Source organism: Ailuropoda melanoleuca, chromosome 9 (assembly GCF_002007445.2).
Source record: "Ailuropoda melanoleuca isolate Jingjing chromosome 9, ASM200744v2, whole genome shotgun sequence".
Lineage (NCBI taxonomy): Eukaryota > Metazoa > Chordata > Mammalia > Carnivora > Ursidae > Ailuropoda > Ailuropoda melanoleuca.
Window position 1 is genome coordinate 9,551,612 of NC_048226.1, and position 14,862 is coordinate 9,566,473.

A 14,862-nucleotide genomic window follows, 5' to 3' on the forward strand; every position below is an offset into this window, starting at 1 on the left:
TAAAAAGATGCTTGCAATCATTAGCCATTAGGGAAACGCAAAACAAAACCACAAAGGGTTATCATTTCATAACCACTAGGATGGCAACAATCCAAAAGTTAGGTAAGAGCAAGTGCTGCCAAGAGTATGGAGAAACTGAGACCCTCAACACTGATGGTAAGGGTGTAAAACAGAGCAGCCATTGGGGAAACAGTGTGGCAATTCCTCAGAATGTTGAACAGAGAGTCACCAATGTAAGCAAGCAACTGCACTCATATCCACACCCAAGGAAAATGAAAACGTAAGCCTACCAAAGACTGCTGCTCACAGTAGCATTAGTCATAATATCCAAAAAGTGGAAACAGGCCAAATGCCCATCAACTGATGAATGGAGAAGTAAAATGTGGCGCAGCCACACCACGGAGTATTATCCATCAATAAAAAGGAACAAAGTACTGATACTTGCTCTAACATGTACCTTAAATACATTCTGCTTTGTGAAAGAAGCTAGTCACAAAAGGCCACATGATGTAGGATTCCATTTATATGAAATTTCCAAAATAAGTAACTCCATAAAGACAGAAAGTAGACAAATGGTTGCCAGGGGCTGGGAAAAGACAGGGAATGGTGAGTACTACTAATAGGTATGGCGTTTCTTTTCGGGATGATGAAAATCTTCTTAAGTTAGATGATGGTTATGATTACACAACTGTAGGGGCGCCTGGGTGGCACAGCGGTTAAGCGTCTGCCTTCGGCTCAGGGCGTGATCCCGGCGTTATGGGATCGAAGCCCCACATCAGGCTCCTCCGCTATGAGCCTGCTTCTTCCTCTCCCACTCCCCCTGCTTGTGTTCCCTCTCTCGCTGGCTGTCTCTATCTCTGTCGAATAAATAAATAAAATCTTTAAAAAAAAAAAAAGAAATATTTAAAAAAAAAATGATTACACAACTGTGAATATACTAAAAACCACTGAATCGTAGATGTTAAATGTGTGAGTTTTACGGTGTGTGAATTATATCTCAATAAAAGCTGTTTTTAAAAGTCCAAGGTATTTAGTTCATGTGCAAATCCACTGCTGAACATAATAAATTTTCTCCAAGTAGTCTGGAAAGAAAATAAATACATAAAACACCTTATAAGGATGCATATATTTTTCTTTATAGATTACATTTAACATAAAAATCATCTGTGCAGAAGAGTGAGCACATGAATGTCCTATGCTAGAAAGGTACAACAGGACTATCACTAACATGGCATCGTTTAAAATAAACAAATGCATAAAATGAACAGATTTTAAAATAAACCCCATCAAAGGCTCCTCAGTGGTCCCCACATCTTCGTTTGCCTTCACAGCTGACCTCTGATAACCTTTTCAGACTCGTCTCTCATTACTCCTCAACACAAATGCAGCTGGGCCAGACTTTCCACTGCCCACCCTCCCACCATGCACTGAACACCATGCTCACTGCCCCTCATCCCTCTACCATCTGCCTTAGGTCTTGGCCAAATGCTTCTTCATCTTCAAGGTCCTGTCCCATCAAAGACCTTTCCCTCACTCTCTCCAGGCCATACCAATCCAATATCCACTGGCCTCTGGCAGCTCTAACTATCCATACCCCTAAAGGGACCCCTCACCACTTTTCACCACCCTCATGCAGCTAATGCACTCTCACGGTAATTTAAAAAAAAAAAAAAAAGGAGTCATCTACACTTTACCTTTGCCAGCCTTGATTCACCGATTTATCCACTTCTACTGATAGTTCCCTCACTTTCGGGAGATGATGTATGTATCAGCTTCCACCCAGAGTCCTAAAGCAAACAGCACTCTCGCCAATGACAGAGTGCCACCTAGTTGCAACACAGGGTAACTCACAGGCAGTCGGAAGATCTCCACACCACTTTTACAGAAACGCGCTGACTGTGAAATTAAGAAACCAGCCACAGCACTGTTCTGAGGGCAGGCCCATGCAACTGTTTACAGGTGCCTCCCACCGCCCGACCAGTTTACCTCATACATCTTACAACTATTCTTTGTTCTCAGCTCAGGGCCAGGCGTGCATGAGTCATTTAGCATTTACCCAATCAAATTCAATTTCTGAAGTACGCTACTTGTGTAAATGGTTAAAAATTCCTGAGAGCATTTCTGAGTTTTCTCATAACAAGTAAAAAGCAGAGATGGGTACAAAATGATAAGAAATCTCATGATTTACTCACATATAATGGAGCTTGCTGTGGATTAAGTTTCATGACCCAGGACACTGAAACAGAAAAGGGAGAAATAAATGAGAATAAAATTAAAAGCTACCGCCAAAAAATATAAAAGCCACAAATGCTAGATGTCGAGGATGGCCACAGGAACACAATCAAAAGTCTGAGATTACTGGATGCCTGGCTTTCCTGAGAGGTTTGGGAAGGCCAGAAGGTGAAGGACTGCAAAACTTCTTGTAGCCCTGATTCAATCTTTTCAACTGGGGAAAGACTTTCTGATTGAAAAATAAACACAAGAGGCCTCACTGTCCTAGGAGAATTTTCAACAACCAAGAGGATATTAAATGCTGTTACCAAAGCAAAAACAGTGTATATTCAGTTATACTTTTACATAACCCCCCAAATTTACAACGTGCTGCTTGGCCAAAGCCTCCTCCAGCCTCACTAGGGAGTGGGGGTGGGGAGCACCAGAGGATACAGCTGGAGTCCACCAACTACGCGCTGTTACCCTCCTCAAAATTAATAGCTGGGTTCCTGGCTGTTATCTTCACTAAATGAATTCACAAAAATCTTAGGAAGAACTTTAGAGAAGACTCGCAGGATTATCTAATACACTCCTGAATATCAAGGACAGCACACTCTCAAAGGTTTAACTTGGTGATTTGATCAAGAGCTTCAAGCTAAAATAGCATGGTCCAGAATCGTGGACTTCAGAATGGCAGGCCCTTTGCCAAACACCCTGAATTTGAGTATAAGCTGACCCTGTCCTCACAGGAGTCAGAGAGGCAGACCCAAGTGACTTGATTATAATTGGATCTAAGAAAGTTTCTTACTCATAATAGGTTAAATGGATTAAATTAAGGCACACAGTAACTAACCAGTAATAAAAAGAACAGTACAGAAATGTCATTCCCACGTGCAAAAATAGATGAAATCAAATTCTTTGTGTCCTGCCAGAATACAAAAACCTCACTAACAGTGAACTGAAATCCAAATAGCGCAAACAACAGCTTATCAATGGCTAACGTTTAGAATAAAGAGCAACGAATGAATGCCTTAGCAACCACGTGTGCCCTAACGAACAGAATCCTCCCAATACTGAAATCCCCCCAGATCTGCCAGTTTGGTCCGGCTGTGTATGTGTATGTCCAAGGGCAAGGCTCACCCAAAAAGCAGTTAACACACACTTAGGGGAAAAAAACCAAAAACCAAAACTGTAATCGGGCTCCTAAACCTAGTCATCTTCAAACCACTTGCCGGCCACAGGCTTTTCAAGCATGTTTTGCTGACAGCCCGGGGGGCTCCGCCACCCTGACCGACCACCTCCACATCCGTGCCTGTTCATTCTCTGGTCCACTCCCCACGCTGTGAGATGCCTCCTGGCTCATGGAACTCTTTCCTTCCTGCCTGTCTTCATTTAATGACTTTGTACCCTTAGGTGCTAAAATCACCTGCAAAAATCCAGAGTGAAAATCAAGCTCGAGAAATGTAGCAATAACAAACTCTTTTAGTAGAAAAAGAAAGGAGATTTCCAGCCAACAAACTGAAAGAGCAAGCACGGATGGAAAAGAAAGACCGAAGCGCTTGAGTACTTTCCTCAATGCATTAAATATCCATTTAATTTAAAATTAAGCTCACTGTGCTCACTAGCCTTTTAATCAGCTTTCCAGGTCCTGTCCAGACTTGCCTTGGACAAAGGACTGAAAGAACCTATAACTTTATAAACCAATTTGCTTTAACTAACTTCTGAAGTTTTCCTCTCAAGAAGTATCCGTGGCAACTGAAACAGGAATTAACACTTTGGTGATCTGTAACAAGTGGAGAAACTCAGGGAGACAGGCTGGTGACTTGTCGGCCTCTGATGGTTCTTCACCTGCCAAGAAACTTGACTACATCTGCAAGGACCACAAACATCAAGCTCTATGAGTGGCTCGCACTGCGTCTGGATGAAGAGCTGGTGGAACTCACACGGCTCTAGGAAGGGCTGATGCCATCTCGACTGTTTGGTATTAAGAACTCATCTAAACATATATCAAAGCCAGAACCCATACAAGTTGTTCTGATATGAGGATTAAAGAGGTATGACAAAGTGTCTGTCCTCCCACACTGGTCAAAGGGACAGGTCATGGTTAGGCTGGCAACAGAGGTTGTTCAAAGAATCAATCTGTCAGAAGTCACCAGGGCAATGACTCCAGAAGCAACAGACTGGTAAATTCAGATTGCTTTAAGCTTCCGCAACGATGACACACAGGAGGAAAGACAGGACTAATATTTACAGAGCTTTATATTCAATATTATTTTTAACCCCCATAAAAAGACATTATTTTCCCCATTTCCCTGGGGAAAAAAATGACGTCTTTCAATGACTAAGTTATTTACCACCAACTTTAAGAAGAGAGCCCAGAATCAAACCCCATCTGATGCCCAAACATGGGCTTTCCCCCCATATCATAAGAGGATCTCCTGAATGACCTCAATCCACAAACTGACTTGTCCCACCTCTAGCCCGTTCTGCAAACACTAGAGACTCCCCCTGACTTTGCTCATTCATCACTGTGCATCTACAACGTGCCAGGCATGGCACTGAGAATACACAAGGAATAGAGACAAACTCCCAACTTTTACAGAGCTTATTGTAGGAGTAACACACCTACATACGACAGTAAAATGAGTGGTCTTCAGTGGTAAGTTCCATGGAGAAAAATGAAAGAGATGAAGAAATAGGAAATGTTTTACACATGGTACTGAGGGAAGGCCTCTCTGAGGTGACATTTATCCCCCCAAATCAAAGAGAAGAAGAAAGTGTGTAACATGGGCGCCTGGGTGGCACAGCGGTTAAGCATCTGCCTTCGGCTCAGGGCATGATCCCGGTGTTATGGGATCGAGCCCCACATCAGGCTCTTCCTCTATGAGCCTGCTTCTTCCTCTCCCACTCCCCCTGCTTGTGTTCCCTCTCTCGCAGGCTGTCTCTCTGTCGAATAAAGAAATTTAAAAATCTTTAAAAAAAAAAAAAAAGAAAGAAAGTAAGTATGTATCAGAGGTAACAGGTGGAAGGGGTTCCAAACTCCCAAACTGGCCCCAAACTCAAGGGTTCTAAAGCAAGGCCGTCAGAAAACTTGCTCCATACCATGCACAACTTACCTTACCCATTTATGTAAGCTTACTTCACTTGAGAACTGTGTTCTACAGGAAGGAGCATATTGCAGGAAGGCAGTCTTTGGATCAGGGTAAACACACTCAAAAACCAAATTTATTCTCTAGGACCCAACTGAAAGTCTCTGCTTTGTCTATGGATTTTTGATCAAGCCTTCCCAAAAGGAAAATGAGAGAACTGCACTATGTCCATAAATGATTTCATCAAGGGATTTTAAGAGAGAAAAAGCCTATGATTTCCTCCTTACCCGGGAACTAGTGATGACATTGACCAAGTCCACATTTTCCTAGGCTGCTTTCATGGAACACCAGTACAGCGCACAACAGACCCGGTGGGACCGTAAAGGCTGCACACCATTGGAAAGACCATGAAATGTAAATATATCAAAATTCAAACACTTAAATGATGTGATTTCAAATATGTTCCTCAAATCTGCCACTCAGCAGTAGCAGGCTAGAATTCTGACAAGTCATAAATCTGCAGGCCGATGGATAAAAAACAAGCTCGGTAATTAAGTGTTTTCATTCTTCTCACATTTTCCACTTTATTGCAAAATGCCGAAAAAAAACAAATGGAATAGTTTACTGTCGTACAAAAGTAACACATTCACTTTATGTCAAAGCAGAACACCCCCATCCTGAATGCTACGGTCTCAGTGATGTCAGGCCAGTTGTCTGACAATTCTCTGGCAGCTCGCGGAGGTGCTGCTGACCAGACAAGCAGACACGGGCTGCAACCACTTCCTGCACTTCAGAACAAATGCTCATCTGCTCTTCCCCCACAGGCTGCCGGCCACACACCATCATCAGCACGGATCAGCGTGGGACATGCAGAGCTTACGCAGGTTAACTGTGGCAGGACTTCAAGAACTGTCTGCAGGTCACTACCTGCAAAGGATCGTGAAGAAACGCAATGGCTCCTAAGGATCACATGGAAACTCAGGCATAAAGTGATATAGCTGTTTGGTTGGCTGGTGGGGGCGGGAGAGGGTGGGGAGTAAGGGACAGAAAGCACTTCCACCGACCAGTGTGTGCTGGAGCAAATGAATGAATGCAAAACCATAGACGCTACCAAAAAATGCCATGCCTCATAACAACCAGCGTCCACAGCAGGGGCTGGCAAAAGTTTTCTGAAAAGGGCTAGATGGTAAATACTTTGAGCTTTGCAGGTCATACGCTCTCCGTGCAATGTGGAAACGAATGGGTGTGGCCATGTCCCAATAAAACTCTTTTTACAAAAGGAGGCAGTTGATTAGATTCAGCCAGCATGCCCAAGTGCCAATTCCTGACCAAAAGCTAACAAAATACCTCTTAATAAGCCAAAGAAGCAGGGTGTCCCCATTCAAGAGATCTGTAGGTCTCAAAGATATTTTCAGCTAGAAAAGACTTCCCAGCACAGGAAAGTTCTAGCGTGCTATACGATATCCTATAGACCAGCAACCAAATTACAGGGGCAGGCATCCCAGGTTCTCTAGTGATTAGTCGTATGACCTTGCACAAGTCAGTCAGTGGACTGTCCAACCTCAGTCTCTTTAAGTGCAGTTAAGAGCATAAAAATTACTGCCTACACTGTGGAGTCGGTGGAAGAATTAGAAGAGAGAATCCAAGTGAAGCGCTAAAGCACACGGCCAGACACAGATCGTTCTTGCAGTTTCTGGGTCGCAATGGAGACTATCAAGGAAAATACTTGGAAAACTGTTAAGTGGTCAAAACAAAAGGTGCCAAGTATCCAGAGATACATTTGTCTAAAAACACACTGGTAGGTAAATCACAATTCTAAGATACAACAAAATAACCCTAGAAAAGAATCTGTAGGAACAAATAACAAATTGTTAAATATACATATTTCTGAGAATTACAGGGAATTTTCATTCCTAAATCATCTGTTTCTTAATCCTAACTATTCAGACAATGAACAGATACTACTTTTGTAATCAGGAAGAAGACACTATACATAGCACATCTGTTTTAAGTTCCCTGTCATTCAATGTGTCACAATTGAACTGGAAATAAGGAAATAGACATTTTTCCAAAACGTGCAAACTGAAGAAATCTACAATCTTTACTAAAGCTCCCTAGAGCCAATAAAAGAAAAGCAATTAAAATAAGAATGCCTGTACCCATATGTATGTAAATACAAATCAATCTTACCACTCTTCAGCAACACCAGTATATTACACTAGAGAAGCCTTTAACAAGTGCTCCACTCTTAATGCACCGTCCCTGAAGGGAGGGAGGAGGACCACAGGCCCAGCACTGCATCAGGAATCACACCAAGGCCTGCAAACTCCGATTCTGTTAGCTTCTTGACCTCAGGCCATTTCCTAAGGACCAGCTGTCCAGGTCTGCCGAACCTATCACTTCAATGACATGGTTTTTGTCATTCACAACAGAGAAGCTTCCAAATCCACAAGAAAAGAAGTGCAAACCACCTTCACAACCAGCCCAGTCGCGAAAGGAAGAGGGCAGCTGCTTGAGACGCAGCCAAGTGTAAACAGAGGATTTGTACCTGCAGGGTATTGCACTGCCGAATGTGCTTCAAATGAACGTCCATGGCCAGGGACCCTGCTAAAACTGGGCTACAGTAAATCCTTCGAAACCCACAAAAATTTGGGGTGAGGGTTAACATGGAAATGACAATGCATACTCTGGATTCTTGTAAAACTGTGTCCTGCTCTTCAAGGAAAATAACAGGATCCAAAGACTCTTTCCTTCATTCCTAAGGAGTCTGGGCTGGTGTCTATAAACATGTTATGCACTCCCGGGGGGTGGGAGCAGGGAATTCTGAACAATAGAAAAGAGGCAGGGTACAAAGAGCGAACAGGCATTTCCTGTTGCAGATGCCAAGTTCTACAAAATATGTATATATAAACTACTACAGGTACCAAATACACTTCCTGAATAAGGGACTGAGGAAATCTTCCAGGAGCCTGTCTTCTTCTGTTTAAAGTTGCACTAATTAATAATTGAGCAGTTAGCTTTAAACACTGGTTCTCAAACTTTGGGGCACCCGAGCATCAGTTGGAGGCCTTGTTAAAGAATACAGATTCTTGCCAGCCCCCCATGCCCCCTTCCCCCTCATCAGTGAGTCCAAATGAGACCGGACCTGCTGATGTTTCTGTTTTTGAACTGTGGCCCACACTTTGGGAAACAATGGTGCTGAGACTCAGAACACATGTCTGATTCTCTGGTGGCACAGCTAGGCTTCTGTGTCCCACTATTTCATGACACAGTACTCCTACAATCACGGAGAAGAAAGCGAAGCACCGGTCACAACTGGGGTGAGAGGGAGAAGGGGACCCAAAGAAGGAAGGTAGGAGAGGATAAGAATGAAGAGTCCAACACAGGGCAACATTCACTGTAAAAAAAAAAAAAAAGGACACAGCCAATTAAAACAGAAACCCCAAACAACTGAAACACTAACACCCACATTCCTTCATTTATTATTTATCAGTGCTGGATTTTCCAACAGGCAAAATGATCCTGAATTTAGGGCAAAACACACACACACACACAAATAATCAGTCGTTAACACAGAATAAGTAAATCAGAACTCTTACCAAAACAATAATGAAAGAAACTGAATTTAAAAATCAGTTCTCTGACTTCTGATATGCAGGCGTTTACTCTGAAAATCACAGACAAGAGCACACCATAACTTTTCAATATTTAGGGCCTCCTCTTCTACGTGTGTTTATAATATCTGCCTGGCACAAAAAGACTCAGCAGTGGTAGATAATCTCCTTATGCTTTGAAGCCCCTAAAATATTCTATGTACAGAGAGCTGCTCAGCATCAGAAAAAAATAATACATGGCCCCTACCAATTCAGTAAGGGACAGACAGATATAAGCGGATCATGATATGACAGTATTGTAAGACCCACAATAAAAATCTGACAGGGTCAGGAAAAAAGGATAAACTTGCTAGGAAGTGGAGGAGGTCAACCCTGAGGAGCAGCACCGAGCAGAAGGAGCTGCGTGTACGAGGACAAGGCAGCACGGTGGGCTGCGGGGCACTCATCAGAATGAGAAGTGCAAGCAGGGGACGAAGGGGGAGAGGACGCAGGAGAGGCACTCATGCAAATCCACACACCTCAAAGATGCCTGGCCTTAGAAGCCAAAGAAGGGAGAAAGAAGAAAACAAACAAACCACCTCGACCCTGCTCTACCCTAAAGACCTGACAGCCTTACAATGGCATCGGCATCAACCAAATCTACATCTCTGGTTTAGGTTCTGGGTTTTTTTTTTAAGTTCAGCTCAAGTTTCTATCCTTTCACAACTGCAGGTTCAAAGACCCACAAAAGGTAGCACTGGAAGAAGTCTGTAATCATGTAGCCTAAACTCACACCCCACAAATACGTGTTGTGGGTCACAGGCAATAAAGCCAACTTCCCACCACGGCTTCCCCGAGGTGCAGCACACGATGGCTGGCTTCCCGGTCAAGTTCCATGGGCCCTGGAGTCCGCATCCCAAACCCTAGCCAAATCCTGTCGGCCCCAGGACGGTAATTAGAAGGGGGTCTCAGAAGCAGCCCACACCAGCCTCCTTCCCCAGGTGGGAATCACTGCCGGTCTACCTGCCTCAGCTTGTAGCCCGGAGTGCCGGGGCCTTATCACCTTGAGAAAATCTCTCCGTGCTCTGCTTGCACCTCTGACTCAACCTTCCTAAAATACTATGTTCTTTCTGCAGCTCACTCTCTGCCTCCACAGTAGTAAGCAATCCTTCAGGAAGGTTCTTTTGAGGTACTAATCTCTTTTCTTTAGGGAATTCTAGGGGAGGGCACTAAGATCTGCCCTGACTCAAGAAAAGGAGAGAAAAGCTTAAAAATGAAATGGGATCCCAAATTTGGAAACACACTGAACCCGTCTTAGTTACGGTAGAGCTTCCAACCTCCAGGGCTTAAAGGAAGAGCCCTGAGTCCTGGGGCTCCTAAGTTCAGAGGTTGCGTCCACAGACATACGTGGGCAGCTTGGGACCATCAGTTGCCAGCGGAGATTAAGCTCACTACATTTCCTCTGTTTAAAAAAAAAAAAAAAATTCAGGAGCACTTGGGTGGCTCAGTCAGTTGAGCATCCAACTCTTGATTTCAGCTCAGGTCATGTTCTCAGTGTCGTGAAACAGAGCCCCACATGGGCATCGCACTCAGCGTGGAGCCTGCTTAAGATTCTCTCTCCCTCTGCCTCTGCCCCTCCACCCACCCTGCTGTCTCTCTGATGAATACTGAAGATGCTAAAGGAACGGATGACTGTTAGATCGGAGACAATCTGCTAGCATTCAAGAATTCATGAACAACCCCTGTAGAAGAACATAAGGAAAAAATGAAAATGCCAATATAATTCAGAGAAGGAGACAGACACACTTGGATTTGGGTTGTAACTCTGAACTTCTGGCTCTATTATTGTGGACAAGTTACTTAACCGCCACACTTTATTTTTATCTGTAAAATGAGTAGACATAAGAATAGAAGATGTGTGTGAAATGTTTAACACAGTAGTAGCAGTAAGAAAACATCGGTAGGTCCCCATCCCTACCGCACAATATGAATGACAGGGTTAGCTGCACCGCTGACCTCACATCACACGCAATTCCCACGTCCCATGGACCACAGCCATCACTGTGCTGATCCTGAATTCCAAATGAAGGGTGTCCAGGAGAGAAATATAGACCCCAGCAGATGAGGTGCTCTACTAAATATGCCCTTTATTGTTGGTAAAGTCTCAGACGCCTTCCAGGCTCCCCCACCACTCCGACTGGTGCCGCCCGAAAGTGTTCAGTGGCTTATCTATGCAGCCCTACTGGCACTCCTTCCCGAACCCTCCACCCTGCCCTGCACACACTGCTGGAGTGCACGGTGCTAGGTCCAATCCTCTCACTGTGCTCATGATAATGCCCTCCACCCTGGCTGATTCTGACGGCAGCATTTCTGTTGGTAATCTAACCCAAGCAGTCAGCAAAAAGTTACTTTTTTTCTTTCATTTTCTTCTTTCATTTCCGTGCTTGCCTCTTTTCCTGAACTTGTTTCTTCCAGTGTGTCACACTGTGGATGTCTTCCATCACACCACTCCCACTCCTGCCACAGCATCTGGGGCAGGGCCGCATGCACGATAAATACTAACATGCTTGACATGAACACCAGAGACATAAACTGGTCAGCAACTTTCCTGCCCCGTTTGACAACAAAGGATCTGCAGCTCTAGCTCTAAGAACAAAAACCAATCTATCAAAGCCAAAATAACTCAAGTCAGTCTAGTCCCAGAAGGTTCCCCTAGTAGCTCATCAAGGGTAGTATGGATTCTGCCGAGTGTTAAGAAATCCAGCCTGGATCAATTTGCTTAATCGGCCAGAGAGGTAACAGGGACCAGAGTGGGGGAATTTGGCATCATCTAACTGGAAAGCCTCAAAGCAGAAGGGAGGGCAAAGAGCTGCTCCACACGACACATAGGCTGGCTCTCACGTGACAGCTGGTACCTCTGGGAGGAACACACGCACATGTTACTTCAGTTCTCTTGTGCTGTTTAACACAGGCTTGTGGTTTCCTGCAAAAAAATGGTTTCTGCTCCTTTGCCGAGATCTATATAGGGAAGAAAACTCCAAATGGCTATTACAGGTGAGAAGTTTGCCACCAGCTGTATCCTGTTATCCAAAGAAAACAGAACTGTAGGCTGCCAGGAGGTCCAGGCACAGGAAAGCAAGACCATCAATTCAGTAAGTGCTGACATTCTTATCCCTATGGTAATAAGAATAAACTTTGAAATTAGAAAAATTCATGCACAGCTGGGTTTTATGTAAATTAACTTCAGTGGGGGGTTAAAATAGATATCCGGTAAAGAGACTGCCAAATTCAAGCCTATCTACTTCCTTCATCCTTCCCAACCTCTATCATCCAAAAAGCAAGCAACCCAATGGGCTAAAGTGATGATAAACCATTTGGAAAGACTAAAAATATAGGCAACTGGGCTCTCATACAAATGCAGATCTGACCAAGCTGGACGACCTAACCTGGACGAAGGCCAGGCCCTGGAGTGGCCCGCTACTCTGTTAGGATTTATTTCACAGTGACACACAGCCCACCTTCTTGGACACAGAGCCCACCTTCTTGGACACATTACATGACAAAAGCACTACTACATTATTCTCAAAAGTGGCAGGCGGAAGAGGTACTAGAAGCAGATGCTAGAAATGTCCCTGTTAGCTTTTAAGTTGCTACAATGGTTCTCATAGCTCAAGGATAAATACTGCCTTCAATGTTGTAGTTCTTCAATACTGAGTCTTTAACATCTTGAGAACAATGACATTGTAAAACACAAGAGGAGTGACTCTTTTTTAAACCACATCAAAATCAGAGGGAAAGTTTTGTGCAACAAAGACTTCAAATAAAAGAAATACATATATTTCATAATTAAGTGAAAATACTACAGAATCAAAAAAAAAACTCCAGTTTTTTCAGCAATGCTCTACCTAGGTTTTTTTAAAATACCATTTTATTAACTTCAGTGAAAAAATTTTATTTTTAAAGGAGAATTCCTATTCCTAAAACATCCCTGGCCTGAGTTATTCCCTGAGGAGTCATTCTTGTTTTTAAAACACAGCAGAGTATTTTTAAACATCACTGATAGGAAGGGTGCCTGGGTGGCTCTGTTGGTTGAGCATCCAACTCTTGATGAAAAGAAAAATAAAAATCACTGATAGGCGGGCTTAATGGGTAGAACATGTGACTCCTGATCTCAGAGTAGTGAGTTCAACCCTCATGTTGGGCGTAGAGCATACTTTTAAAAAATTAAGTAAATAAAAATCACTGATAAATTTATTTTAGGTGGAATGAACTAGGGTCAGCCAACTAAAAGGACATGAAAATCATCATCCCCACGTCCAGCAATCTAGATGCCATACAGAACTGTTAACATGCTATAGAACCTGTGATAACTTGATTATCAGCAGTTTTAGCAAAGAACTTTGCTATCTAAAGACAAAAATTTATCAGTGTCCTGAAATAACAGAACTGTTTCTCAACCACTAGATGGGAATGGCATCCCTCAGCAATCTCTCCTCCTTGTAACACGTAGGGTGAAACTGAGTCGGCCCTCAAACACTCAGATGAGGAAATACCTACACATCTTGAAAATGTAACTTATGTAACAGCTGCGGCTAATTCTGTTTGAATATCAATAAAGATCGTTCACTTTCAATTCAGACCTACTGCTTCAGAAAACAGAGCAAGTGTTTGACTAAGATCAAGAATTGGTAAGATCATGGGGATGTACTGTATGGTGATTAACATAATATAATAAAATAAAATTAAAAAAAAAAAAAGAATTGGTAAGATCAGATCTCAAAGGAGTTAAATTATCAACTACTAGGTTAAAAAAAATGTCCTGCAGGGGCGCCCCGGTGGCTCAGTCGTTAAGCATCTGCCTTGGGCTCAGGGCATGATCCTGGCGTTCTAGGATCGAGCCCCACATCAGGCTCCTCTGCTGGAAGCCTGCTTCTTCCTCTCCCTATCCCCCTGCTTGTTCCCTCTCTCGCTGGCTGTCTCTATCTCTGTCAAATAAATAAATAAAATCTTTAAAAAAAAAAAAAAAGTCCTGCGAATTCTAACTTGATCAATTCACTGAAAATGGCTTAAAAGAATGATTTTAAAAAGGCAGCTTTTCATCAAATTACTAAAAGGTTATTGCCAGGCTAAATATGGATGCTATTATACTTGTTCTGGATTTAGAAATAACAAATTTAAAAGAAACTTTAGAGATTATTCCTTGAATTTCGAATTTTCTAAATTCCTCTTAATAGGAAACTCTTAGAAGGCCACCACATATGTTAACTTATTACACAATGCAGGAATGGAAAATTAATTTCCCTACTTGAACTAATTTCAAAAATAAGGTTGCCATAAAAACTCCAGACCAGTTGCCTTAAAACATTTAATTTCTGGCTGTGTGTGAGGAGATAAATGGCACATGACAGATATGCATACTGATGAATTGGGGTTTTTTCCTAGTAAACAGAGCATGTTACTATGCACACAAGACTTCAAATATTTAATCGCTGAGGAATACACACAAGAATCTAGGTAGAGAAAGTCAGGCATCTACGACGCAGTGCTCTCTCCTTTACAATTACAATACTTCAAAATTTCAAAATATGTATGTAGGTGTTCCATAAAATTAATGTTATCATAGAATGACCCAAGTGCTAATCATCTGGCCATAATGAACACTTCAAATGACTATTCTTCCTGAAAATCTGTACAATGAAAAAGGAATTTAGGGAAAAAAGACTAAAATTTCCAGACATTCAGTCCTGAAAGTAAAACTGCTTCTGGTCAGTAGGAGTGAGGGTGAGAATGAGGAGCAGGTACCGGTCTGTGTCTCTGAAGAGCCCAGGCTCCTGAGAAAGTGACTTGATGTGCCAGGGGGTGAAGAAGAGGAGATGTAAAACATGCAAACACAAGGTACTTGAAATGTAACAAAGGGAAATAATTCAATCCGACAAATATTTGAGTGCGTACTCTAGACACAGACTGTG

General features: G+C 42.9%; 1 protein-coding gene across 11 annotated transcripts in view; it reads right to left on the reverse strand.

Annotated features, from left to right (window-relative positions):
• Nucleotides 1-14,862, reverse strand: part of AKAP13 (A-kinase anchoring protein 13) — a 326,662-nt gene that overhangs the window by 242,087 nt on the left and 69,713 nt on the right. The window contains exon 2 of one of the 11 annotated variants that reach the window (XM_034667906.1): nucleotides 2,193-2,236. The exons of the other annotated variants lie outside the window; for them this stretch is intronic. Coding sequence (XP_034523797.1) covers nucleotides 2,193-2,225 — 33 coding nt within the window. The 5' untranslated portion in view covers nucleotides 2,226-2,236. The remainder of the gene's footprint in view (nucleotides 1-2,192; nucleotides 2,237-14,862) is intronic. 11 annotated transcript variants of the gene reach the window in all.